The sequence below is a fragment of the Oncorhynchus nerka genome, linkage group LG8, assembly GCF_034236695.1.
Source record: "Oncorhynchus nerka isolate Pitt River linkage group LG8, Oner_Uvic_2.0, whole genome shotgun sequence".
In the NCBI taxonomy this organism is placed as follows: Eukaryota; Metazoa; Chordata; class Actinopteri; order Salmoniformes; family Salmonidae; genus Oncorhynchus; species Oncorhynchus nerka.
Genome location: NC_088403.1, coordinates 19,022,379 through 19,047,303, shown reverse-complemented (window position 1 = coordinate 19,047,303; position 24,925 = coordinate 19,022,379). Strand labels below are relative to the sequence as shown.

Sequence of the window (24,925 nt, the reverse complement as noted above, 5' to 3'; positions counted from 1 at the left end):
TTCAATAATAAAAACAGACAATACAAGTAAAAGTCGTGTCTAGTAAAATGAGTACCAGGTCTCTCTCCATTCAGATTAATCAGTATTAATTCCGTCTGTCATTCTGGACTTCATCATCTTGCAAGTCTCCATCTGTTGGCTCCATACATGTTTCTGTGAACACATACACACAAAGTGACTGTTCTATTACCAATGACAGTTAGGATAGGTAATATCTGACACACAAACAGGTACTATGTTGAAGTTTGAACAGGTCAGTATAAACCTACCCAAATATGATCTCCCCACCAAACGACTGAGGATGCCGTCTGGCAAAAGCATCTCCAGTCCAACTGTAGAAATAGGCAGAGTTGAGGCAAAGCTTATTAGTGACACACTGACTGAAAATGGTGTTGTTATTACTGGACATGTGGGTGTGTTGAGTGTCAGGTCTCTCTGCATCTCATGCATCTGTGAAGAAATACACACAGTCACTGTTCTATTACCAATGGCAGTTAGGATAGGTGATATCTGGCACACAAACATATACTACACTATATTGAACAAAAATATAAATGCAACATGTAAAGTGTTGGTTTCATGAGCTGAAATAAAAAAATCCCAGACATTTTCAATACGCACAAAAGCCTTTTTCGCTCAAATTTTGTGCACAAATTTGGTTACGTCCCTGTTAACAGCTTGCGTCTGTCGATGATGTGAATGCAATGCAATGTTGGTTCAAAACCTTTTCTGACACATTAGTTTAGTGTAAGATATAATTGACTGTTTGAATATGATGGATGAAATACCTTTGTGCCTGAAGTGATGATATGAATATTTTCAAGCTTATGTGTGGCATGAAGAGTGTGTGCTTCTACTATTATAACAACTTGGGTACCATTATAGCAATCCAGATTCATACCATGTTCATACATTTAATGGTGTTAAGAATGAACAAGAATTCAGGAGAGAGGACCAGACTACCTTAACTAGCCTTGAACGCAACTACCTTAACTAGCCTTGAACGCAGCTCCCTTGCAACTCAACAAGCACCAGCTTCTACTCGTTGACAATCAGCCTCCACGCCTGTTTGCAACACTGCAACATCAACATATGTAAAAATGGCAGGTTTCTATGTTTTGTAGAAAAAAAAAGATAAAGATAAGTGTTTCCAGTGACAGAATCAACCGATTAGTAGACAGTAGGTAGGCAATATCTCCTCACAATTGGTCAAAATCACATGATGCACATTGAGAATGTTTTTGGAAACACTTATCTTCCTCTACAAAACATAGAAATGCACCATTTTCACACATGTTGTGAAAAATTGTGAAGTTTCCCTTTAAACCTGATCAAACTAACATTCTGCCTCTGTTCTGCAGTGCATGTCTGTTGCACCACATTGCCTTACTAGCCTTATCAAGTGTTGCACCCCTCACCTTCTCCACCTTCTATATAGGATCTCTGACGTTCTTCCAAAGATCTCCTGGGGGGATTGGCGGCACCACAGCAGCCTATCTACCACGGCCTGATGATGATGTCTACCTGAGACTCCAAGCCAAACTCTACAGAGTCCATCCCCTGGATCCTTCACCTGCAGCCCTTGGCTTCATCCCGTCCATTCTCACATCCATTCAATTTCCTTAAGAAATATTCTAAACCCATTTCGATGCCTGGTCCTTAAACTCGGGAATTTGAAATAGTTTTTTATTGACAAGGAACACATTTACAAGTTGTTTTATTTTTATTTTGCTAATCATTTCACAAAACCATCCACAAGCAAACTCATGTTGCATGCCCTCTCCATCCCAAATTGGTTGTCTGTAGGCTACAGAGAAGCATACAGTAAAACAAGTATAATATTACAAAGATTTACAATAACTTCATAATACATCAGCAATATATAGAATATATAGGGTCAAATATGTTATATAGCAAATGTAGGGTACACAAATCAGATCAAATGATTCAGTCATACTGGCATTTAAACTATACAATGATGTGGTCTCAGACGCACAGTTTTGTTTTGTTCACACAAATGATAGGCTACTTCTATAAGCATTATTATGGGCTCAACGCTGCCTGATGTTGGCTACCATGGAAACCATTAAATGTGCTTTTGTGCTAATATTTATCGAATTGCATATTCAATTTTAACAGTCCTTCCAAGTGAGGGTAAATTGATTCTTGTCATACTTCAGTGTGTAGAAATGCGCTAGAATGAAGGCTATATGACCCCACGTTGAGACGCATGAGGGAGCTCTGTGCGCTTTGGATAGGTTTATGGTACCCTTTTACGCGGGTAAAATGTTAATGTTTCTCTGCACCTAGGGACACAAGAAAGCACAAATTCACGTCGATAGAACCAAATAGAATGTTGTGTGTCATTGAGACATGGTCGATCTATGTTTAGAATTCTTCCTTATGCCGAAATGGTGAGCCCTGCGAACATTTACGCACACAAGAATGTTTAACCATTTCCGTGCCCGCAGCGTGACTGTTTTATTAACGTTGGGTTGTACACACAAAATATGCAATAAAGTACTCCAAATCAATCGGGGCATGAACTCTGTGCCGTAATAAATAAATATGTTATTTGTCTTCTCTGTCTGTTGGCAAGGATACCCTGGTGTCCAGAGCTGTTTATCAGCTATATACAATGCGTCCTCTACAGAAACTATAACCGTGCGCTAACTCGTGGGTTAATATATAATTTGGACCATATGGCATTTTAAAATCCACCCTTTATTTCAGTGGCACTTCGATCTGTGTGGACCCAGCTAATGATGCCCAATTAGTCATTAAACAGGACCAAAAGACGAGCCTTGTGTGGTTTCACATTTGCTAATATTTGCTTGTCAAATATTTTCTTTGAAACGTTTACAGCACATTTTATCTGCTGGCTGGTCAAGAGACATCTGCGACGGGTTTCCTCGTCCTTTTTTTCTAAATGAAAGTCCCAATTGGTCCCCCCACATTCGCCCTATCCGACTATTTGTTCATGCTTGAAAGAAAATGTAATAAAAGAGTCTGGATGATGGATTTATGATTTATCAGAAGCACTTTACCATATGGCAGTCGACATCGGGACAGATTTTCAAATGTTAGCTTTAAAAAAAGGAGATTCGATCAGACTAATCTTAAACACTGACTTGGGAAAGGATGCTCAAGTCACGTGACCCGATATGTGTCGATTGGAGATGGAATACAGTAAATGGAATTAATTTACCTTTGGTGTCACGTGTGAAATTCGTTTTTGAAAGTCCAAAAAGAGTATCTTCAGTAGCCCAACAGAAAACATGGAGATTGTTCTTGACACAGCATATGGTCCATCTTCAGGATACATACAGTACTGTAATATACGCATCATTGTCTAGAGAGAGCAGTGGATGCGAGCTTCCTATTCCATTATATTATGTACCTTAACAAATAGTTAAGAAATTGAATAGCCTAACGGACTAGCCTTGAAACCCGTTTAGATGGAAGCCTTTAGTCCACTGTAAAAACACTGCATGTGAGATTTAAAAAATGTCCTTTGTTGGCCCTACAGTTTATTACATGGCATTGCATTCTTCTGCTTCAAGTTCACAATTGCAAAAGCTGTTTTAATAGGTCTAGTTAACCCATAATATACTTTTTTTTTTTACAACAATCTTGGGGCAAAGATTTTGACCACAACGTTGATAACAAATTTTACATTGGCACTTTATAAGGGTCATCCATATTTATATCCTATAATGTGTGGGGATAAATATTGTGGTTCGCAGCTTGACTTCCAGACAATCGAGACTGGGTTACTTGAGAGTCAGGTACAGTAGGCCTACATGCAATATTGACATTTCTCCTATCAGACCACTACGTCATCTAGAAAAGGCTGATAGGGTATATATTTGTGAAGTCGCGCGTGATTCCTGTCAGTGGCGACCTGTGCAACAGACAGGTGTGAATTGGCATCCCCTCAGACTCCGAATATTCACATTTTACAGGTGAGGTGTTTTATGCACTTTACAATCAGGTCAGTGCATTTTGGGGATGAAGTTCCTCATATAACAGTTTATTCTCTTGTTTATCAAAGGAACATCAGCGCTGTATATTATACAGGAATTATCTTGTTGTTTCATTTGATACGGCTCTGAAGAACCAATTGACATGTGTGGAACGAATGTGGACCTGTCAAACGAAGGTAGGTCTATATTCAAACGAAGGACTAACTATAATGTGTTATTAGATTACTTATATCATTGAATTGAGTGGATACATTTTTTCCAACAATATGCAAAGAAATGTTGATGCATAAAGCGGTAAAATAGGTTTAAATCTTATAAAAGCTATTGTATTCCGTTCTATTCTAAGGGAGCGGGTGTGTCAATCAGCTTGGCGGGGTGTTTCTGAACGGGAGGCCGCTTCCAGCATATAAAAGGAGGAAGATGATCGAACTGGCATCGGAAGGTGTGCGCCCATGCGAGATCTCCAGAATTCTGCAGGTGCGTATCAGCAGGCTTATAGGAGCTCGTGTTTGCGCCCTTTTCGATATTATTCGATACATGAAAAGCATAATTTATTTTATTATTAATTTAACTTAATACATTAAATAGTTGTAAAATGGTGTGCTTTCAATGATATTCTGTGGCTGCAACAGAGTCTCACAATCAATTCGTGCATATATGTACAAAATGCATTTCGTGCGTTTTTGTGCGTTTTTGTGGCTTAATTCGTGAGAAAAGACACGAATTTATGTGCTTCTTAATTCGTGCGAAAAGACACAAATTTAACCAGTAGGCTACACACAAGCCTTTTCAACAACCATATAGACGCGATAGTTTATATTTAATTTTTGTTCTTAAACTCGATGTAGGATCAGGCAAAATCCCTTGAGTTGCGCACCTTATGCAGGTTTGGTCCTCGGTTGGTTGCCATGTATTTAATTTTTGTTCTTAAACTCGATGTAGGATCAGGCAAAATCCCTTGAGTTGCGCACCTTACGCAGGTTTGGTCCTCGGTTGGTTGCCATGTGTCCATATCGAGTGGTGTGGTCACGATGTATAGGTCCGCTTGTCAACGGATGTGGAAATCATAGTGCAACCTAGGAGTATGGTTTCTAGTTTTGAGTCGGTTGATCCACTTCCATCTCTGACACGTGGAAACCGGAGGGGGGAGGGGGGTGCACTCCACACATATGCGCGTAGGCCGTCCTTAGGGTGGGGGTTAGGGTTAGGTCCAGTTGGAGTTAGGGTTAGGTATAGTTAGTAGAATGGTTAGGGTTAAGGTTGGGGTAAGGTATAGTCGCATATATGGTTGTTGCAAAGGCTTGTGTGCCTACTGGTTAAATTCGTGTATTTTCGCACAAATTAAGTAGCACAAAAATTCGTGTATTTTCAAACGATTTGAACCACACAAAAACGCACGAAATCTGCTGAAATACATTTTGTACATATATGCGCGAATTGGATGTGAGTCTGGGCTGGTTATTGTGCTCTGATGGTGGATATAAATCGTGCGTCAATTCATGAAAACCCAAATGTGCACTCCGCGCTTGCAGGTGTCAAATGGCTGCGTCAGCAAGATTTTGAGCAGGTACCACAAAACCGGCCTCCTGGACCCGAAGGCGACCGGAGGTAGTAGACCTCGACTCCTCACCCCCGAAGTCATCTCGAAAATAATCGAATGCAAGACGAAAAACCCAACAATATTCGCCTGGGAAATCAGAAAAAAGCTCGCGGCCGAAAGAATCTGTAAATCGGCCAAAGTGCCCAGTGTAAGTGAGATCACAAGCTACACCAGAATGATACAAAGTGTGAACAACTGTGAGGGAAATAACTATATTTTTCGATTAATTTAAGCATTATTTTCTCCTTGTTAAAAGGTATCCTCTGTAAACCGAATTCTCAGGAAAATTCAACTTGACTCTGCGATGTTGAGTGTGGAGATTTCTGCGCACCACCCCAGATACCCAGGTAGGCTGCACATCGTACATCTTGATCTGGGAGAAATACACACATGTATGCCACATTCACTGTGCGCAATTTGAAAAACATAGCCATATAGTCTACTTGTATGCATTCCAGGTCTTCTAGTGGAGACCCCAACGCAGTCAGTAGTGAAGGAGAGGGAGGAGATGGAGACAGTTGAGGTGAACGAGCTCCAGCCTCCCGGGCCCCAGCATCGCAACCGCACCACCTTCACCCTGGTGCAGTGCAGAGTGTTAGAGCAAGGTAGGCCTGTTCAGTACTGTACTTTAGGCAGAACAATGTCCTACTTTTACTTCGACAACTGTTTATGTACATTTAGGCTGTGTGTTTATGTGGAGTGGATACATTAATTATGAGGCTTAAACGACTTAAACTTGTTCCTATTTCAGCAAGGCTTGTTTTAGAACAGTTGGACAAGTTGTTATCCTTTTAAGGTTTGAGTGCTCTCTCATTCTATTTCTTCCTCCCAAACGGAGCAGAATTCACACAGAGCCACTATGCAGACATGTTCACCAGGGAAAAACTGTCATCTGAGATCCAACTTCCAGAGGACACCATCAAGGTTACATGACACAAACTATACATACAACCTATGTCATTTCCTATAAATGTACCTGTAATACTGAGCTACACCTGTTATAATTGCCATTCCCCTTTGAAGGTGTGGTTCTCAAACAGAAGAGCAAAATGGAGGAGGGAAGCCAAGTATAAGAGCAGTGTCCACGGAGCACATAGTGAGTGTGTGTATTTTTGTTTATTATGGATCCCCATTTGCTGCTGCCAAGGCAACAGCTACTCTTCTTTGGGGTCCAGCAACATTAAGGCAGTTAAAAACTATTTAAAATATTACATTACATTATATTTAATAGCACTTTTCACAACACATTAAGTGTGTTCCCTCAGATACTACTCTGCAATCACATCTCTACAGTACAAAATCCATGTGTATGTGTGTGTAGAGTGTGTGTCTTATCATGTGTGTGTGTGTGTGTCTCTTCACAGTCCCCGCTGTTCCTTAAGGTGTATTTTTATCTGTTAAAAAAACAAACAGATTCTTCTGCTTGCATCTGTTACCTGATGTGGAATCAGGTTCCACGTTTGCCAATTGGTTGTGCAGCCAGACGTATTTGCCATTCCTTTTGCCTCATTCCTCTAAACCATAAAATGTTTCAATTCATCAATCCACAGGGACTTAACCGTTTTTACAGTCACTTTCTTAATGGGTCCATGGTTATTAGTAACTGGAAAAATCTATTTCATAAATGTGTCAAGTGCAGCGTCTGGTTGCTCCTCAATACACTGGCATTACACTGGGGTAGCAGGTAGACTAGTGGTTAGAGCGTTGGACTAGTAACCGCAAGGTTGTAAGTTTGAATCCCTGAGCTGACAAGGTAAACATCTGTTGTTCTGCCCCTGAACAAGGCAGTTAACCCACTGTTCCTAAGCCGTCATTGAAAATAATGGCTGACTTGCCTAGTTAAATAAAGGTAAAATAATTACACACTACAGACGAACAAATATTCTTCACATCAACAACAGAGGAATCACTACAACACATATATTAGGCCCAGCCTTCAAAACTTTGGTTTTCCTAGATATGGCTTATATATTGTGATGACTACATACAGAGTTTTAAAGCACATTTCACCAGTGCATTCTGGCCCAGCCTTCAAACTAGAGCATATAAACATGTCATACAACACATTTAGGCATTCCTGTGCTGTTTGTTTTCCTAGATATGGCTTATATATTGTGATGACTACATACAATGGATTTGGATAGAGCTTTAAAGCACATTTCTGCTGCATTAGTAAACATGTGATCAATACATGTTGCTGATTTCATTCCTGTGCTGTTTGTAACTACCATGGTAGGATAACTGATAACCTGAACCAGGTTGCAGGCACTGGTTGCAGTTTGAAGCTTTTTCTTGAGTGGGCAACGTGATGAAAGCCAGTCAATATTTAAATCACCCAGAAAATGTACCTCTGTTGGTATCACATACATTATCAAACATTTCACACGTTATCCACATACTGACTGTTAGCAGTTGGTGGTCTATAGCAGTTGGTGGTCTATAGCAGTTGGTGGTCTATAGCAGTTTGAGAGAGAGAATAACAGTTCACTTTTCTTTCTAAAGCTTCATTTCTGACGAACCAAAAGAACAAAGATTTCCCTGCAGTGAATTCGATGACAACAACCAACTCAATGACTCAACAGGTACATCAACAAGCTAAGCCCCCTGAAACATGCAGCATTTCAGAACTTTTAACACCATATTGTTATGCAAAATGAGTATATACCGCTACAATTAAAAACAATTCATGTGTAGTTAAGTGTTAATAACCTTGTAGCAAGTTACCAGCTGACTAACTAAATGTTATGTTTATCTTGTTTGTGGTGTCATTTCAACTGTGTTTAGACTCACTGGGGTCAGAGGGAGAGTTTGGGAGTACAGTTTGACACTTCATGCTCAGAAATCTCCCAGAGATATGGTCCAGCTACTACAATAGAGAGAGGTGATTAAGCGTTTATTATGTTTGTCTATAAGAAGGGGGCAAAGCCCTTCTTCTGGAGAGCCACTTACCATGCAGGTTTATGCTCCAGTCCTGCCCTAACTCAGCCAACTCCACAAGTCAACTACTCAGTTTCTCAAAGAGAACTTAGCAGGTGTGTTATAGGAGGGCCGAAGCAAACTCCTGCACATTCACCAGAGCTCCAGGATAATTGGCCAACCCTGCTTTAACCATTTCAGAGATGTACTTATAAAACACAATGTGTAGAGTGAATGAATGTACTACCTCACCTACAGGTATAGGAGGAACAGAAGTGTTGGGTTATAGAGGCATCTCCATTCCGCTTCCATCCTCAGCATCTCAATACTCAGGCAGCACCACATTCCCATTGGTCCATCTCCAGGACGAGAGGACTCCATCGGCTCACCATGCAGAGAGATTCATTTTCCCATTGGCTCATCATTACACAGACGTGAGGACAGTCTTCCCATTGGCTCATCAGACTGAGAGGATGGGACATTCACTGAACTATCATTGGGATGATGGGTCAGATTTCCAATTTTCTCATCACCAAACAGATGAAAGGATTATATTGGCTCATCACAGGGAGAGGACTGGTGGTCCATCGCTTATTTGACAGAATGTCTCTCCCCTTTTCTCGCATCAGTGAATGTCAGAGGCAAACATTCACACACACACACACCTCTATGGCTCTGCTGATTAGGGTATGCAATAGAGTGGGTACAGAGACAATCGTGACCTAATGTGTTTAAAATGACATTTCTACAGGCTATTGCAGCATATCTCAGTGAAATGTATGACTTTTTCTGTTTTGAAAAGTATTTTCAGTAATAAAAAGCCAGTTTGTAATAGTTGTTGTTAGTCCTTTGTTGATAAACCCACTGAATTGAATCATATCATCAACTCTGAAGAGTTGAGAGACTACCATCTTTAGGCAGGAGAGGGAGACAGAGTCCTATGGATACATTATTTCTCTCGCTGCCAGACAAGTTAATCAGCTTGTTTGAGGGGATCAGTTTGGGTGGTCACAGAATCGCTAATCTTGATCACATAATGCAAAGTTATTTTGGATGCAAGATGCTTGGTAGATCAGTGATTCTGCAATGCAATCCATCTCAAACACACACAATCTCTCTGAGAGAAAGAAGAATGCTGACAGTGAGGTATCTCTTTTCTGTCAGTGCTCAGTATCGCCACAAGAAAGAGTCATACCCTGAGCCCCAGACTAAGGTATCCCTGGGGGCCCAGACTACGGTATCCCTGGGAGCCCAGACTACGGTATCCCTGGGGGCCCAGACTAAGGTATCCCTGGGGGCCAAGACTAAGGTTTCCCTGGGAGCCCAGACTACGGTATCCCTGGGGGCCCAGACTACGGTATCCCTGGGGGCCCAGACTAAGGTATCCCTGGGGGCCAAGACTAAGGTTTCCCTGGGGGCCAAGACTAAGGTATCCCTGGGTACCAAGTCTATTGTGTAGACTTGGGCCCAGCCTACGGTATCCCTGGGGGCCAAGACTATGGTATACCCTGGGGCCCAGATTACGGTATGAATGTCTGTTGCTCCGACTAGGTTGTTACAACAGTGATTCTGCTAATCAAGGTCCTAGTGAGCAGCTAATTGGTAGAGTCAGGTGGGTTAAATTATCATTGGAGCGAGAGTCTGAAGGAGGGTAGTTCTGCTGTACTGCATCCCCTCCACTGGAAACGTGAACCAAAAGAGTTGCCCAAAAACACTCAAAGCCAAGAGACCGTTGTAGTTCTGTGAGGTTTTCCAGTGGCTCTTTTTGAATTAATCTTTCCTTGATTACCCACACCCTCTCTGAAAATGTATTGAGGTTGAGCAGGCGAGGATATGTCTGAGAAATGGCAGAAAGATGAGTTGAGATAGAACCATTAGCTCAGAGAGCGATCCAAGTTCAGTTTTTAAGATGGCCTTCTCTTGTAGGCTTTGGAAGGGAGCAGACATACTTCAGCACGGTGACTGAGCAGGATCAACACATAAACACAACACAGGGTCTGAGCATAAACTCCATAGCACTACTTACATATTTCTGAGGTCACTGCAACAAGCTTTTAAATGCCATAAATCATCATGGTTGATTGTTTGATTAAGGTTATTGCAAGAGGATCCCATTGTGTTTACAATGTTGCTCTTGCTTTTGGGAATAGTCCAGCGCAAGGTTCACAAATTCCTTTTCGAATGCTTTCCCATTAAGATTCTTCCATTGGTTTTTTTCCAGTAGTGGAAAAAGTACCAAATTGTCAAAGTAATGATACCTTAATAGAAAATGACTCAAGTAAAAGTGAAAGACACCCAGTAAAATAAAGACACCCAGTAAAATAAAGACACCCAGTAAAATAAAGACACCCAGTAAAATAAAGACACCCAGTAAAATAAAGACACCCAGTAAAATGCTACTTGAGTAAAAGTCAAAAGTATTTGGTTTTAAATATGCTTAAGTATCAAAAGTAAACGTAATTGCTCAAATATACTTAAGTATAAGAAGTAAAAGTATAAATAATTTATATTAAGCAACCCATTTTCTTGTATTTTTATTTATTTACGGATAGCCAGTGGCACACTCCAACATCATTTAAGAACGAAGCATGTGAGTTTAGTCCTCCAGATCAGAGGCAGCAGGGATGACCAGGGATGTGCTCTAGAAAAGGACATGAATTAGACCATTTTCCTGTCCTGCTAAGCATTCAAAATGTAACAAGTACTTTTGGGTGTCATTCATACCGTAATCTGAAAATGTATGGCGTAAAACGTATATTATTTTCTTTAGAATGTAGTGAAGTAAAAGTTGTCAAAAAAATAAAGTAAAGATACCCCCAAAAACGATTTAAGTAGTAATTTCATGTACTTCACACCACTGAATTTACCCAACAGACAAATCTTTTAAATGGATTTATTTCCCAGAAGCACCAGACGTGACCTATTGACTGTTGGGCTGTTAGTCCGGCAAAAGCGGGGAAAAAAGCTATTTCACGTCCCGTTAAGATGAGGCACAAAGCCTTGGGGTTGGTTCGTGACAAGCCACCGCTGATGAGGCTGAGGTCAGCGCTGACAGGTCGGCCATTTTCTCCTCAGCACCGAGGGGTCATGTATCAAATGAGAACCCCACATGACGGAGGAAGCATGCCACGGTGTCTAGTGTTGCCCAATTGCTGTCTAAGCGTGAACTGAACATCTCTAGCGCTGCCCAAACGTTATGTAAGCGTTAACCGAACGTTGCCGCTCATCCTCTGGTCAGGAACTGGGTCATGGTGGACGGTGGCCATCCAAAACCCATAGACTGAGGTCTTATTGATATGATTGACATGGAAAGTGGGAAAATAATACCCAGAGTAAGAACTTGACCCAGAATATCTTGAATTGTGTTCAGAGGGTATGCGTTGCAGAAAACTGTATTGCTGCAAGAATCTTTGTCTGAAGGTTTACTTTAGGAGACAGACAGACAGACAGACAGACAGACAGACAGACAGACAGACAGACAGACAGACAGACAGACAGACGAAAAGAGTGAAACAAGCTGTAATTTACACTGTAAATGTAATATTAAAACGTGAATATAACAAAATCTTATAGTATATTATATTAAGACCCAACCCGACCCTTTAAAAATAGCAGCTGTTATAGAGTTTACAGTATACAAGTTTATGAACAGAGTGACCATATATAGTAAAAAAACGATGTAAATAAGACATTGGAAGTGGAAAATAGTTTTTTTTACACACACTACTTTACATCCTATTTACATAACAGTAAAATACTCTCACAGATCTCTGCACCAATTCTATTGTACACTATTGATTCCTGTCCACCTAAAAAAGGCACTGAACAGGTCAAATACTGTGACATAGGTTAAACTAACACACTGAATATTTTAGGATATAGAAATTGGGTGAAATTCTAAGTCTTCTTTAGGGGCCCAGTTTGAAGAGATCATTATTCATACAGACACATCTGCTTTCTGTGATTATAAAAATGATGTCATGACTGGTTTTCAGCACTGAAAGAAAGCTATTATTACATTCCCCTATGTCATTACACTTACCGCATGTCAGTATTGTTAAAAGACAAATGACTGACAAAGTGGTATGTTTTGGAACACAACCCATACGTTTCATGTGGTATGTTTTGGAACACAACCCATACGTTTCATGTGGTATGTTTTGGAACACAACCCATACGTTTCATGTGGTATGTTTTGGAACACAACCCATACGTTTCATGTAATCCGTATGGCCATTCAGTGTACCTCCAATAATAATGATTGACACACTGAGTTTAGAACATGTATCAAATAAAAAGCCGCCATAATCTTCACCTCTTCTATTAGCGAGACGTGTCGCTTTGTCGACGTCAATCGCTGGCGCCCTCTCACGAGGGCCAGATGTATACAAATAAATAAATAGACTGCACACTACGTTCTAATCCGTTTAAATAGAAAACACAGTGCAGAGAGGAAGCATCTCCACTGACGTCTGGTGTGAGTGAGCCAAGGAAAGGCCCAGATCTATAAGACCTATTAAATAACACAGAGTGCCAGAAATACACTCAATAAGAAACATCTAAATGTGTACTCTGACCACATAACGCACACACAGCCCACCAGGGGCTAGTGTAGAGTTCCCTCAAAAACTGGAGACATGTTAGCCATGTAGGCTAACTGCTAACATTTGGCTAAGTAACTGTTAGCATTAGCATTAGTTAGGTAATAGTTACTGAACAGTCTTTCCAAAAACAACCACTTGGTGAATGGTGAGAGTTAGGACCTGTCTAGAAAGAACCTTTTGCTCATAGCCGCAAGCTAATAGCCCTACTCCCCAGGTACTGGTGTAGAGCAGTGTATACCAACTCCAGTCCTCAAGTATCCCCAACAGCACACATTTTTGTTGTAACCCTGGACAATCCTGATTCAACTCGAGGTGGGCTTGACGATTAGCTGAAAAATTGAATCAGGTGTGCTTGTCCGGGGCCACAACAGAAATGTGTGCTGTTGGGGGCACTGGAGGACTGGAGTTGGGGTGTTGGGGGCACTGGAGGACTGGAGTTGGTATACACTGCTCTACACCAGCACCTAGGGAGTAGGGCTATGAGCTTACGGCTATGAGCTAGGGTCGTTTCTAGACAGGTTTTAACTCTCACCATTCACCAAGTGGTATCTTCTGAATGACTGAACTTCTAGCCATTACATCATGTGCCCTCAACGTGACCCAGTAGCCACGGACCGTACCAAGTCCTGTCTGGATCTCTCCTCGCATGGCTCTGGTTTTGGTTCTGATCAAATTCAAGTATTTTCCAGGAGACAATACTGAGTCATCCATACCATTCCTATTGTCTTGTGGGCGGAGTGAGAGAACAAATCAATTCACCCCTCTTTATGGCTTAAGAGTTTTCATATATTTCACCCCAAAAAATAAGCTTTCCATGTCCTAGAAACTATTGTTTAGAAATGTTATTAAAGCTAATGCCTCAATCACAAAGACAGCGTCAATACATTTTGGTACACCAGAAATACATTCATTTCCAATGGAACGCTGCGTTTGCCTTGCAGCATTGCGTTGCAGAGGCAGTTGCAGTGTGTTCTGTGTGGTGCATACCTTGGATTTATCAAGGTATGCATCACATCGTACGCATAGACAGCTTGACAGAAATGGTAGCAGAAGGTGAATGTTGAACTTTTCTTGCACACAATCCAAATGATGCTAGGTACTACTTTGCGTATTGACGCTATCAGTGTGATCAAGGCTTAACAACCTGGTCCTGCATTAATCAATTTGCATATTATAAGAATCCTTCATATCCTTTTCAGCCTCTCTGAACATGTCATTGTATTCCCAGCCTCTGAACATCCCAAAATATCTCTTCCATTCATGGTGTTTTTCCCCTCCCAAAACTGAGGCGACATCCAGCCACGAAGCCCTAACATGGCTACTTCCCATAAAGTCACTCTCCCAACCGTCTTGTTAGTTAGGCATCCTCTGTTGGAGAGATCATTCTCCATCCTCCAGGCTTGTGGTACAGTCCTACATATTCCACCCCTCCTCTTACAGTGCTGTGGTCAGTCCTGAATGTTCCACCCCTCCCTTGCAGGCTAGTGGTACAGTCCTGAATGCTCCACCCCTCCTCTTGCAGGCTAGTGGTACAGTCCTGAATGCTCCACCCATCCTCTTGCAGGCTAGTGGTACAGTCCTGAATGGAGCGGTTTGGTCTGTGCTTCTTCCAGTAGTTTTTCCTCCAACCTGGAGTAGTGTATGAAGACTTTGTGGATCCACCCCGAATAGTAGGCCACATTGACGAAGATGGCGGGCCGCCGGGCCAGGGCACAGCCCCGGCCGTGGATGCTCACGCCCACGATGACTTTGCTCTCTCGCTCCTGACACACCAATGGGCCACCGTAGTCTCTCTGTGAGGGACAAACCAATAGCAGGTTAGCGTGGTGCTCATGCAGCCAATCAAAAGGCATTTTGGTAGATATACTAATAGCTTGAAGTAATAACTGAGTCACACAATGTCGAGTCAATGCATGTTTCAGATCATTTAGAGTAATGTTTATGACGCTCACCTCACACACTCCCTGGTCTTTCCTGCCCCCGGCACACACTTTGCTGTCGGTGACAGGCAGGGTTTTGTTGTGGAGCTGAGAACACCAGTCGTTACTGACCATGGGCAGACTCACAGCTTTCAGTGCCCCCTCATATCCTGTCCCTGAACAGGAAGTAGCCGGAAATAAAGCAGGAAACAGTCAGTCTACTGTCCAAACACCATTTCACCATGTTCCAAACCTATAACCCTAGACAACATGTTTGTCTATATGGTGTCATTGTGGGGGACTTTACTCACACATTCGACACATGATTTCCTAAGGCCTCTTTTCCAAATATCATGGATCTCTTGATCCAATACCCCCCAATCTCTTCACCATACCATAGCATGAAACAGAGGTCATACAGAATACACTTAGTGGCCAGTTTACTAGGTACACCCATCTAGTACCGGGTCAGAACCCTTTTGCCTCCAGAACTGCCTCAATTCTTTGGGGAATTGGAAACATTGCTCAATTGGTATCAAGGGACCTAAAGTGTGCCAGGAAAACGGTCTCCACACCATTACACCACCACCACCAGCCTGTACCGTTGACACCAGGCAGGATGGGGCCTTGGACTCATGCTGCTTACGCCAAAACCTGACTCTGCCATCAGCATGATGCAACAGGAACCAGGATTCATCTGACCAGATGATGTTTTTCCACTCCTTATTCACCAGTGTTGGTGATCGTGTGCTCACTGGGGACGTTTCTTCTTGTTTTTTGTTTGTTGCACCATTCTCAGTAAACCCTAGACACTGTTGTGGGTTAAAAGCCCAGGAGGCCAGCCGTTTCTGAGATGCTGGACTTGGCACGCCTGGCAACAATCATACCATGCTCAAAGTCGCTTTGGTCACCGTTTTCTCCATTCTAACGTTCAGTCAAATAGTAACTTTATATAGAAAGCCACGGCCATGTGACTCACTGTCTGTAGGAGCAAAGCATTTTTGTGAATGGGGTGGTGTACCTAATAAACGGACCATTGAGTGTATATAGATAATTACATAAGACACCACACAGGGATAAGACACCACACAGGGATAAGACATAACACAGGAACAGTCATGTAGGGCAGTACCTTTGGTCTCTCCCCAGCCGTACATGAGACAGTTGGTTCCGTCTGTGACCCCACAGCCTGCTACTGGGAGCTGGATGGTGAAGGCATGCTCAGAGAGAGGGGCAGGCCTAGGCGTGGACACATAAACACATGAATGAATAAATAAATGGTTGCTGTGCCTACAATGCATGATTGAGAAGGAATTAATGGATGGATTGATTGATTATATTTTTAACATTTATTTGACCAGGTAAGTAAAATGGCTGACTGACTGTCTCACTGAATGAATGAATGCTATTCTTACTTGGCCAGTTTGAGCAGCGCCAGGTTGGATCCCTCCGGGCCACAGACCACGTGTGCGATGCGGAGCCGGGGGTGGTCCAAGGACGAGTTGAGGTGAAGGAGGCCCACCTGTACACTGTACTCACTCAGGTCTGGAACACTGAGGACCACAGAGACTACTGTCAGACACATTCCAAATAGGGATGACCACACATTGACCAGTCAGTATAAACTGAACATAGTATAAGAGGTATACGCTGAAGAAAACATTGGCCACAGCTTGTATAAACACTATAATACATAATATAATGTAATACAATACTGCAGTATTCTACTCTATTCTCTGTATGAACACGTATCATTGGCCACATACTAACCACAGCTACCAGCATCACTAAACTGACACTAGACTATAGAACGCCTCAGCACGCACTCTACAAACTCACTCAATCTGGCTCCTCAACTAACTGTGTTCAACGACCCACATACAGCACATTGCATAGTCAGCAACAAGCTACTGAACTAATGTTGATGCCAATGGCCACAGTCTTGATGGAAGCAAGGTTCTGTAATGTCGGCATGAGAAGTACAGCTAAACCACTCACTAGGAGTACAGCTAAACCACTCACTAGGAGTACAGCTAAACCACTCACTAGGAGTACAGCTAAACCACTCACTAGGAGTACAGCTAAACCACTCACTAGGAGTACAGCTAAACCACTCACTAGGAGTACAGCTAAACCACTCACTAGGAGTACAGCTAAACCACTCACTAGAGTACAGCTAAACCACTCACTAGGAGTACAGCTAAACCTAAACCACTCACTAGAGTACAGCTAAACCACTCACTAGGAGTACAGCTAAACCACTCACTAGAGTACAGCTAAACCACAGCTAAACCACTCACTAGGAGTACAGCTAAACCACTCACTAGGAGTACAGCTAAACCACTCACTAGAGTACTAAACCACTAAACTAAACTCACTAGGAGTACAGCTAAACCACTCACTAGGAGTACAGCTAAACCACTCACTAGGAGTACAGCTAAACCACTCACTAGGAGTACAGCTAAACCACTCACTAGGAGTACAGCTAAACCACTCACTAGGAGTACAGCTAAACCACTCACTAGGAGTACAGCTAAACCACTCACTAGTAAACCACTCACTAGAGTACAGCTAAACCACTCACTAGGAGTACAGCTAAACCACTCACTAGGAGTACAGCTAAACCACTCACTAGGAGTACAGCTAAACCACTCACTAGGAGTACAGCTAAACCACTCACTAGGAGTACAGCTAAACCACTCACTAGGAGTACAGCTAAACCACTCACTAGGAGTACAGCTAAACCACTCAAGGAGTACAGCTAAACCACTCACTAGAGGAGTACAGCTAAACACTCACTACAGCTAAACCACTCACTAGGAGTACAGCTAAACCACTCACTAGGAGTACAGCTAAACCACTCACTAGGAGTACAGCTAAACCACTCACTAGGAGTACAGCTAAACCACTCACTAGAGTACAGCTAAACCACTCACACAAGAGCACAGCTAAACCACCACTAATACAGCTAAACCACAGACACTGAGTACAGCTAAACCACTAACTAGGAGTACAACTAAACCACTCACTAGTAGTACAACTAAACCACTCACTAGGAGTACAGCTAAACCACTCACTAGGAGTACAGCTAAACCACTCACTAGAATACCAAGCATGAACGATAAGAATGCATTAGGAGCTTAACACAGTCTAGATGGGGAGGAAACAGTTCAGGTCTTATCTGATCGACAGACTCATCTTAACAGTTGGAGTTTTCCTGACCACTAACTAGATTACTTAAGCACTTTTCATTATCTGTGGATAAGGCACAGGAGTTTTCCTAAACCATTTGTTACTTGAACCAAGAATGTTCTTCTCAAACCCTCTTATTACTAGGAAGTGATTGTAAGTTCACTGCTCCTTCTAAATGACCCTCTTATTTCATCACAACAGTGGTCATCATAAGGCTGGCTTGAGTTTTCCTGACCATAATATTACTTACCACAGACACTGTTCCTTCTAAATGACCCTCTTATTACAGTGTGTCACAAGGCACAGGAGTTTTCCTGACCATAATATTACTTACCACAGACACTGTTCCTTCTAAATGACCCTCTTATTACAGTGTGTCACAAGGCACAGGAGTTTTCCTGACCATAATATTACTTACCACAGACACTGTTCCTTTGTAAAGTGTCTTTAGGTTCTCGAAAAGCACTATACAAATCACATGTTTTTTTAAACTATTAATATTACTTGCCAATTCTTTGTTATGGCCTATAACTCAGGCTCAAAAACATTCTGACTGCCTGTATGGAAACAAAACTCCTGGCCCAACCTCATATTTCTGGTGGACTATGATTGAGACAACGGCAAAAAGCAACAAAAACCTATTGAAAAAATGGGTGAAACGCAAAAACAATCTAAAGCCCATACATCCATTAATACACTACATGGATCAAGGAGCTTTTCATTCAAACTGCTATTGCAGATCTGGACACAGTGACACGGTCCGGGCGCAGACGCTAAACAGATCTGTAGAGGCTGGAGCATCCTGGGCCATATCTCAGCTCTGCTGGGGCAGAGGGTCTGTCACTAGCTTTATCATAAACAGGATATGGGCAGGCTGCATCTTCACTTAGAATTGGATTGGGGGAAAAGAGAGGAAGGGAAGAGGGAGAGAGAGAAGGAGGTAGATGGGAAGAGGGAGGGATGGAGATAGAGATAGACAGACAGAGGGATGGGAAGAGGGAGGGATGGAGATAGAGATAGACAGACAGAGGGATGGAGAGAGATAGACAGACAGAGGGATAGGGAGAGGGAAAGGGAGGGATGGAGGGATAGACAGACAGAGATAGGGAGAGGGAAGAGGGAGGGATGGAGATAGAGATAGACAGACAGAGGGATGGAGAGAAGTAGTAGGGAGAGGGAAGAGGGAGGGATGGAGAGATAGACAGACAGAGGGATGGAGAGAGTAGTAGGGAGAGGGAAGAGGGAGGGATGGAGATAGAGATAGACAGACAGAGGGATGGAGAGAGTAGTAGGGAGAGGGAAGAGGGAGGGATGGAGATAGAGATAGACAGACAGAGGGATGGAGAGAGTAGTAGGGAGAGGGAAGAGGGAGGGATGGAGAGAGGACAGACAGAGGGATGGAGAGTAGTAGGGAAGAGAGGGGGAAGAGGGAGGGGGATGGAGATGGAGAGATAGACAGACAGAGGGATGGAGAGAGTAGTAGGGAGAGGGAAGAGGGAGGGATGGAGATAGAGATAGACAGACAGAGGGATGGAGAGAGTAGTAGGGAGAGGGAAGAGGGAGGGATGGAGATAGAGATAGACAGACAGAGGGATGGAGAGAGTAGTAGGGGAGAGGGATGGAGATAGGAGACAGACAGAGGGATGGAGAGAGTAGTAGGGAGAGGGAAGAGGGAGGGATGGAGATAGAGATAGACAGACAGAGGGATGGAGAGAGAGATAGACAGAAGATGGAGTAGGGAGAGGGAAGAGGGAGGGAGAGACAGAGGGATGGAGAGAGTAGAGGGAGGGAGAGTTGGAGAGGGATGGAGATAGAGATAGACAGACAGAGGGATGGAGAGAGTAGAGGAAAGGGAATAAAGAGACGGATCAGACAGAGGGATGGAGAGAGAAGAGGGAGAGGGAACCTCCCAGGTCTTTGTTTTAACTCTGTTTCCATTCAACCTCTCTCCTCTCTCTTCTTCTCCCTATGCCTCCTACTGTCTCTCACCTCTGCTTTGAATGAGGGGAAAAAGAAAGTGAGAAAAAGTTGGATGGAGAGATTACCAGGAGGAGAAGCACTGTTGATCCGTCAGCACCCATTCCTCTCGGATCAACGAGCCCCCGCACCAGTGAGTGTTCCTGGGTAGGGAACAGGACATCATGATGAGCTTAGTCCCATGCTCTATAGACGCTGCTTGTACTGTATCCAACTCTTCATAAAAAAAATACAGAAAATAAATATGTTTTACAGTCACACAGGTGCAGTGAAATGTGTTGTTTTACAGCGTCAGTCAAAGGAGTAAAGCACCCAAGAGAAATTAGGGTTAGGTGCCTTGCTTAACGACACAGACAGATTTTCCACCTTGACCTTTCGGTTACCGGCCCAACTGACCATCCTACCATCTGCCGCCCTCTTCCATCCATGTCAAGTCATACAGTCAAACCTTGCGGTCCTCCTCAACATCTGGACATTCTTTCATAATGTGTATGGATCTGTCTCAAACAGCACCCCATTCCCTATTTAGTGCACTACATTTGATTAGGGCCAATAGGACTCTGGTCAAAAGTAGTGCAAATAGGCTGCGATTTGGGACGAAACTTGTGAGGAGTAGATGGTTCGTTATCCTGCATGGCACCAATAGAAAAGTTGGCATAAACACAGAGCAGAGATCACCAAAAGGTTGATCGTGATCGACAGGTCCAGGGCCGGACAGGAACAAGAATTAGTCTCTGGTATTTTATCTACACCAGTCCACATCACAGCGCATGTCACCAACTCAGCCCCTCCCCGGCGGGCCACCAGCTATGCAGAAACACACCATACCCCTACACCCTGACCCAACACACCCTACTTAGACACAGGCAGTAGTGCTGACACATACAGTTGAAGTCAGAAGTTTACATACACCTCAGCCAAATACATTTAAACTCAGTTTTTCACAATTCCTGACACTTTACCCTAGTAACAATTTGCTGTCTTAGATCAGTTAGGATCACCACTTTATTTTAAGAATGTAAAATGTCAGAATAATAGTAGAGAGAATATTTTTTTTTCCAGCTTTTATTTCTTTCATCACATTCCCAGTGGGTCAGAAGTTTACATACACTCAATTAGTATTTGGTAGTATTGTCTTTAAATTGTTTAACTTGGGTTAAACATTTCGGATAGCCTTCCACAAGCTTCCCACAATAAGTTGGGTGAATTTTGTCCCATTCCTCCTGACAGAGCTGGTGTAACTGAGTCAGGTTTGTAGGCCTCCTTGCTCGCACACGCTTTTTCAGTTCTGCCCACATATTTTCTATAGGATTGAGGTCAGGGTTTTGTGATGGCCACTCCAATACCTTGACTTTTCCACAACTTTGGAAGTATGCTTGGGGTCATTGTTCATTTGGCAGACCCATTTGCAACCAAGCTTTACCTTCCTGACTGATGTCTTGAGATGTTGCTTAATTTTATATTTTACCTTTATTTAACCAGGTAGGCTAGTTGAGAACAAGTTTTCATTTGCAACTGCGACCTGGCCAAGATAAAGTGTAGCAATTCGACACATACAACAACACAGAGTTACACATGGAATAAACTAAACGGAGTCAATAATACAGTAGAACAAAAGAAAACAAAAAGTCTATATACAGTGAGTGCAAATGAGGTAAGATAAGGGAGTTAAGGCAATAAATAGGCCATGGTGGCGAAGTAATTACAATATAGCAATTAAACACTGGAATGGTAGATGTGCAGAAGATGAATGTGCAAGTAGAGATACTGGGGTGCAAAGGAGCAAGATAAATAAATAAATACTGTATGGGGATGAGGTAGGTAGATAGATGGGCTGTTTACAGATGGGCTATGTACAGGTGCAGTGATCTGTGAGCTGCTCTGACAGCTGGTGCTTAAAGCTAATGAGGGAGATATGAGTCTCCAGCTTCAGAGATTTTTGCAGTAAGTTCCAGTCATTGGCAGCAGAGAACTGGAAGGAAAGACGACCAAAGGAGGAACTGGCTTTGGGTGACCAGTGAGATATACCTGCTGGAGCGCGTGCTGTGGGTGGGTGCTGCTATGGTGACCAGTGAGCTGAGATATGGCAGGGCTTTACCTAGCAGAGACTTGTAGATAACCTGTAGCCAGTGGGTTTGGCGACAAGTATGAAGCGAGGGCCAACCAACGAGAGCATACAGGTCGCAATGGTGGGTAGTGTATGGGGCTTTGGTGACAAAACGGATGGCACTGTGATAGACCGCATCCAGTTGAATAGAGTGTTGGGGGCTATTTTATAGATGACATCACCGAAGTTGAGGATCGGTAGGATGGTCAGTTTTACGAGGGTATGTTTGGCAGCATGAGTGAAGGATGCTTTGTTGCGATATAGGAAGCCAATTCTAGATTTAATTTTGGATTGGAGATGCTTAATGTGAGTCTGGAAGGAGAGTTTACAGTCTAGCCAGACACCTAGGTATTTGTAGTTGTCCACGTATTCTAAGTCAGAGCTGTTCAGAGTAGTGATGCTGGACGGGCGAGCAGGTGCGGGCAGTGATCGGTTGAAGAGCATGCATTTAGTTTTACTTGCGTTTAAGAGCAGTTGGAGGCCACGGAATGAGAGTTGAATGCATTGAAAGTTGTCTGGAGGTTAGTTAACACAATGTCCAAAGAGGGGCCAGAAGTATACAGAATGGTGTCATCTGCGTAGAGGTGTACCAGAGAATCACCAGCAGCAAGAGCAACATCATTGATGTATACAGAGGAGAGTCGGCCCGAGGATTGAACCCCGTGGCACCCCCATAGAGACTACCGGACAACAGGCCCTCTGATTTGATACACTGAACTCTATCAGAGAAGTAGCTGGTAAACCAGGTGAGGCAATCATTTGAGAAACCAAGGCTGTCGAGTCTGCCAATAAGAATGTGGTGATTGACAGAGTCGAAAGCCTTGGCCAGGTCGATGAATACAGCTGCACAGTAATGTCTCTTATCGATGGCGGTTATGATGTCATTTAGGACCTTGAGCGTGGCTGAGGTGCACCCATGACCAGCTCTGAAACCAGATTGCATAGCGGAGAAGGTAGGGTGGGATACGAAATGGTCGGTAATCTGTTTGTTAACTTGGCTTTTGAAGACCTTAGAAAGACAGGGTAGGATAGATATAGGTCTGTAGCAGTTTGGGTCTAGAGTGTCCCCCCCTTTGAAGAGGGGGATGACTGCGGCAGCTTTCCAATCTTTGGGAATATATCCACATCATTTTCTATTTTGTGAAGTGCACCAGTCCCTCCTGCAGCAAAGCACCCCCACAACATGATGCTGCCACCCCCGTGCTTCACGGTTGGGATGGTCTCTTGGGCTTGCAAGCCTTCCCTTTCTCCTCTAAACATAACGATGGTCATCATGGCCAAACAGTTCTATTTTTGTTTCATCAGAACAGAGGACATTTCTCCAAAAAGTACGATCTTTGTCCCCATGTGCAGTTGCAAACTGTAGTCTGGCTTTTTTATGGCGGTTTTGGAGCAGTGGCCTCTTCCTTGCTGAGCGGCCTTTCAGGATATGTCGATATAGGACTCATTTTACTGTGGATATTGATACATTTGTTTCCTCCAGCATCTTCACAAGGTCCTTTGCTGTTGTTTTAGGACTGATCTGCACTTTTTGCACCAAAGTACGTTCATCTCTAGGAGACAGAACGCGTCTCCTTCCTGCGGTATGACAGCTGAGTGGTCCCATGGTGTTTATACTTGCGTACCATTGTTTGTACAGATGAAAGTGGTACATTCAGGCGTTTGGAAATTGCTCCCAAGGATGAACCAGACTTGTGGAGGTCTACAATTTATTTTCCTGAGGTCTTGGCTGATTTCTTTTGATTTTCGATTATGTCAAGCAAAGAGGCACTGAGTTTGAAGGTAGGCCTTGAGATACATCCACAGGTACACCTCCAATTGACTCAAATTATGTCAATTAGCCTATCAGAAGCTTCTAATGCCATGACATAATTTTCTGGAATTTTCCAACCTGTTTAAAGGCACAATCAACATAGTGTATGTAAACTTCTGACCCACTGGAATTGTGATACAGTGAATTATGAGTGAAATAATCTGTTTGTAAACAATTGTTGGAAAAATTACTTGTGTCATGCACAAAGTAGATGTCCTAACCGACTTGACAAAACTATAGTTTGCTAACAAGAAATTTGTAGATTGGTTGAAAAACAAGTTTTAATGACTCCAACGTAAGTGTATGTAAACCTCCAACTTCAACTGTATTTAAAAAATAGCACTGGAGATAAAACAAACCACTATAACTGTTCCTCTGTCTGGAGATACAACTCACCACTATAACTGTTCCTCTGTCTGGAGATACAACTCACCACTATAACTGTTCCTCTGTCTGGAGATACAACTCACCAATATAACTGTTCCTCTGTCTGGAGATACAACTCACCACTATAACTGTTCCTCTGTCTGGAGATACAACTCACCACTATAACTGTTCCTCTGTCTGGAGATACAACTCACCACTATAACTGTTCCTCTGTCTGGAGATACAACTCACCACTATAACTGTTCCTCTGTCTGGAGATACAACTCACCACTATAACTGTTCCTCTGTCTGGAGATACAACTCACCACTATAACTGTTCCTCTGTCTGGAGATACAACTCACCACTATAACTGTTCCTCTGTCTGGAGATACAACTCACCACTATAACTGTTCCTCTGTCTGGAGATACAACTCACCACTATAA

The 24,925-nt window shown here is 42.9% G+C and overlaps 2 protein-coding genes across 2 annotated transcripts in view; one reads left to right on the top strand and one right to left on the bottom strand.

Moving 5' to 3' along the window:
* The first annotated feature begins 4,340 nt into the window (after positions 1-4,340).
* LOC115121768 (paired box protein Pax-4-like) lies at positions 4,341-9,318 on the top strand. Its single transcript, XM_065021194.1, has 9 exons — positions 4,341-4,463; positions 5,519-5,734; positions 5,843-5,933; positions 6,045-6,191; positions 6,428-6,510; positions 6,610-6,682; positions 8,089-8,168; positions 8,371-8,467; positions 8,761-9,318. Exons 1-9 carry the CDS (start codon positions 4,407-4,409, stop codon positions 9,099-9,101), a joined length of 1,185 nt encoding a protein of 394 aa, XP_064877266.1. The 5' UTR covers positions 4,341-4,406; the 3' UTR covers positions 9,102-9,318.
* Positions 9,319-11,023: 1,705 nt separating this feature from the next.
* LOC115123754 (hepatocyte growth factor-like) overlaps positions 11,024-24,925 on the bottom strand; it is a 33,326-nt gene continuing 19,424 nt past the window's right edge. The window contains exons 12-16 of the mRNA XM_065021122.1: positions 20,263-20,337; positions 16,441-16,578; positions 16,158-16,264; positions 15,059-15,201; positions 11,024-14,899 (exon numbers count right to left, since the gene is read on the bottom strand). Of these exons, the coding sequence (XP_064877194.1) occupies positions 14,672-14,899; positions 15,059-15,201; positions 16,158-16,264; positions 16,441-16,578; positions 20,263-20,337 (691 nt within the window). The 3' untranslated portion in view covers positions 11,024-14,671. The remainder of the gene's footprint in view (positions 14,900-15,058; positions 15,202-16,157; positions 16,265-16,440; positions 16,579-20,262; positions 20,338-24,925) is intronic.

Bases quoted from the DNA above. Each gene is read 5' to 3' on its own strand.
- LOC115121768 (XM_065021194.1), top strand. From the start codon at position 4,407: ATGATCGAACTGGCATCGGAAGGTGTGCGCCCATGCGAGATCTCCAGA. The intron at 5,934-6,044 runs GTAGGCTGCACA...TATGCATTCCAG, and splicing joins GCACCACCCCAGATACCCAG to GTCTTCTAGTGGAGACCCCA. The intron at 8,468-8,760 runs GTGATTAAGCGT...CCTCACCTACAG, and splicing joins AGCTACTACAATAGAGAGAG to GTATAGGAGGAACAGAAGTG.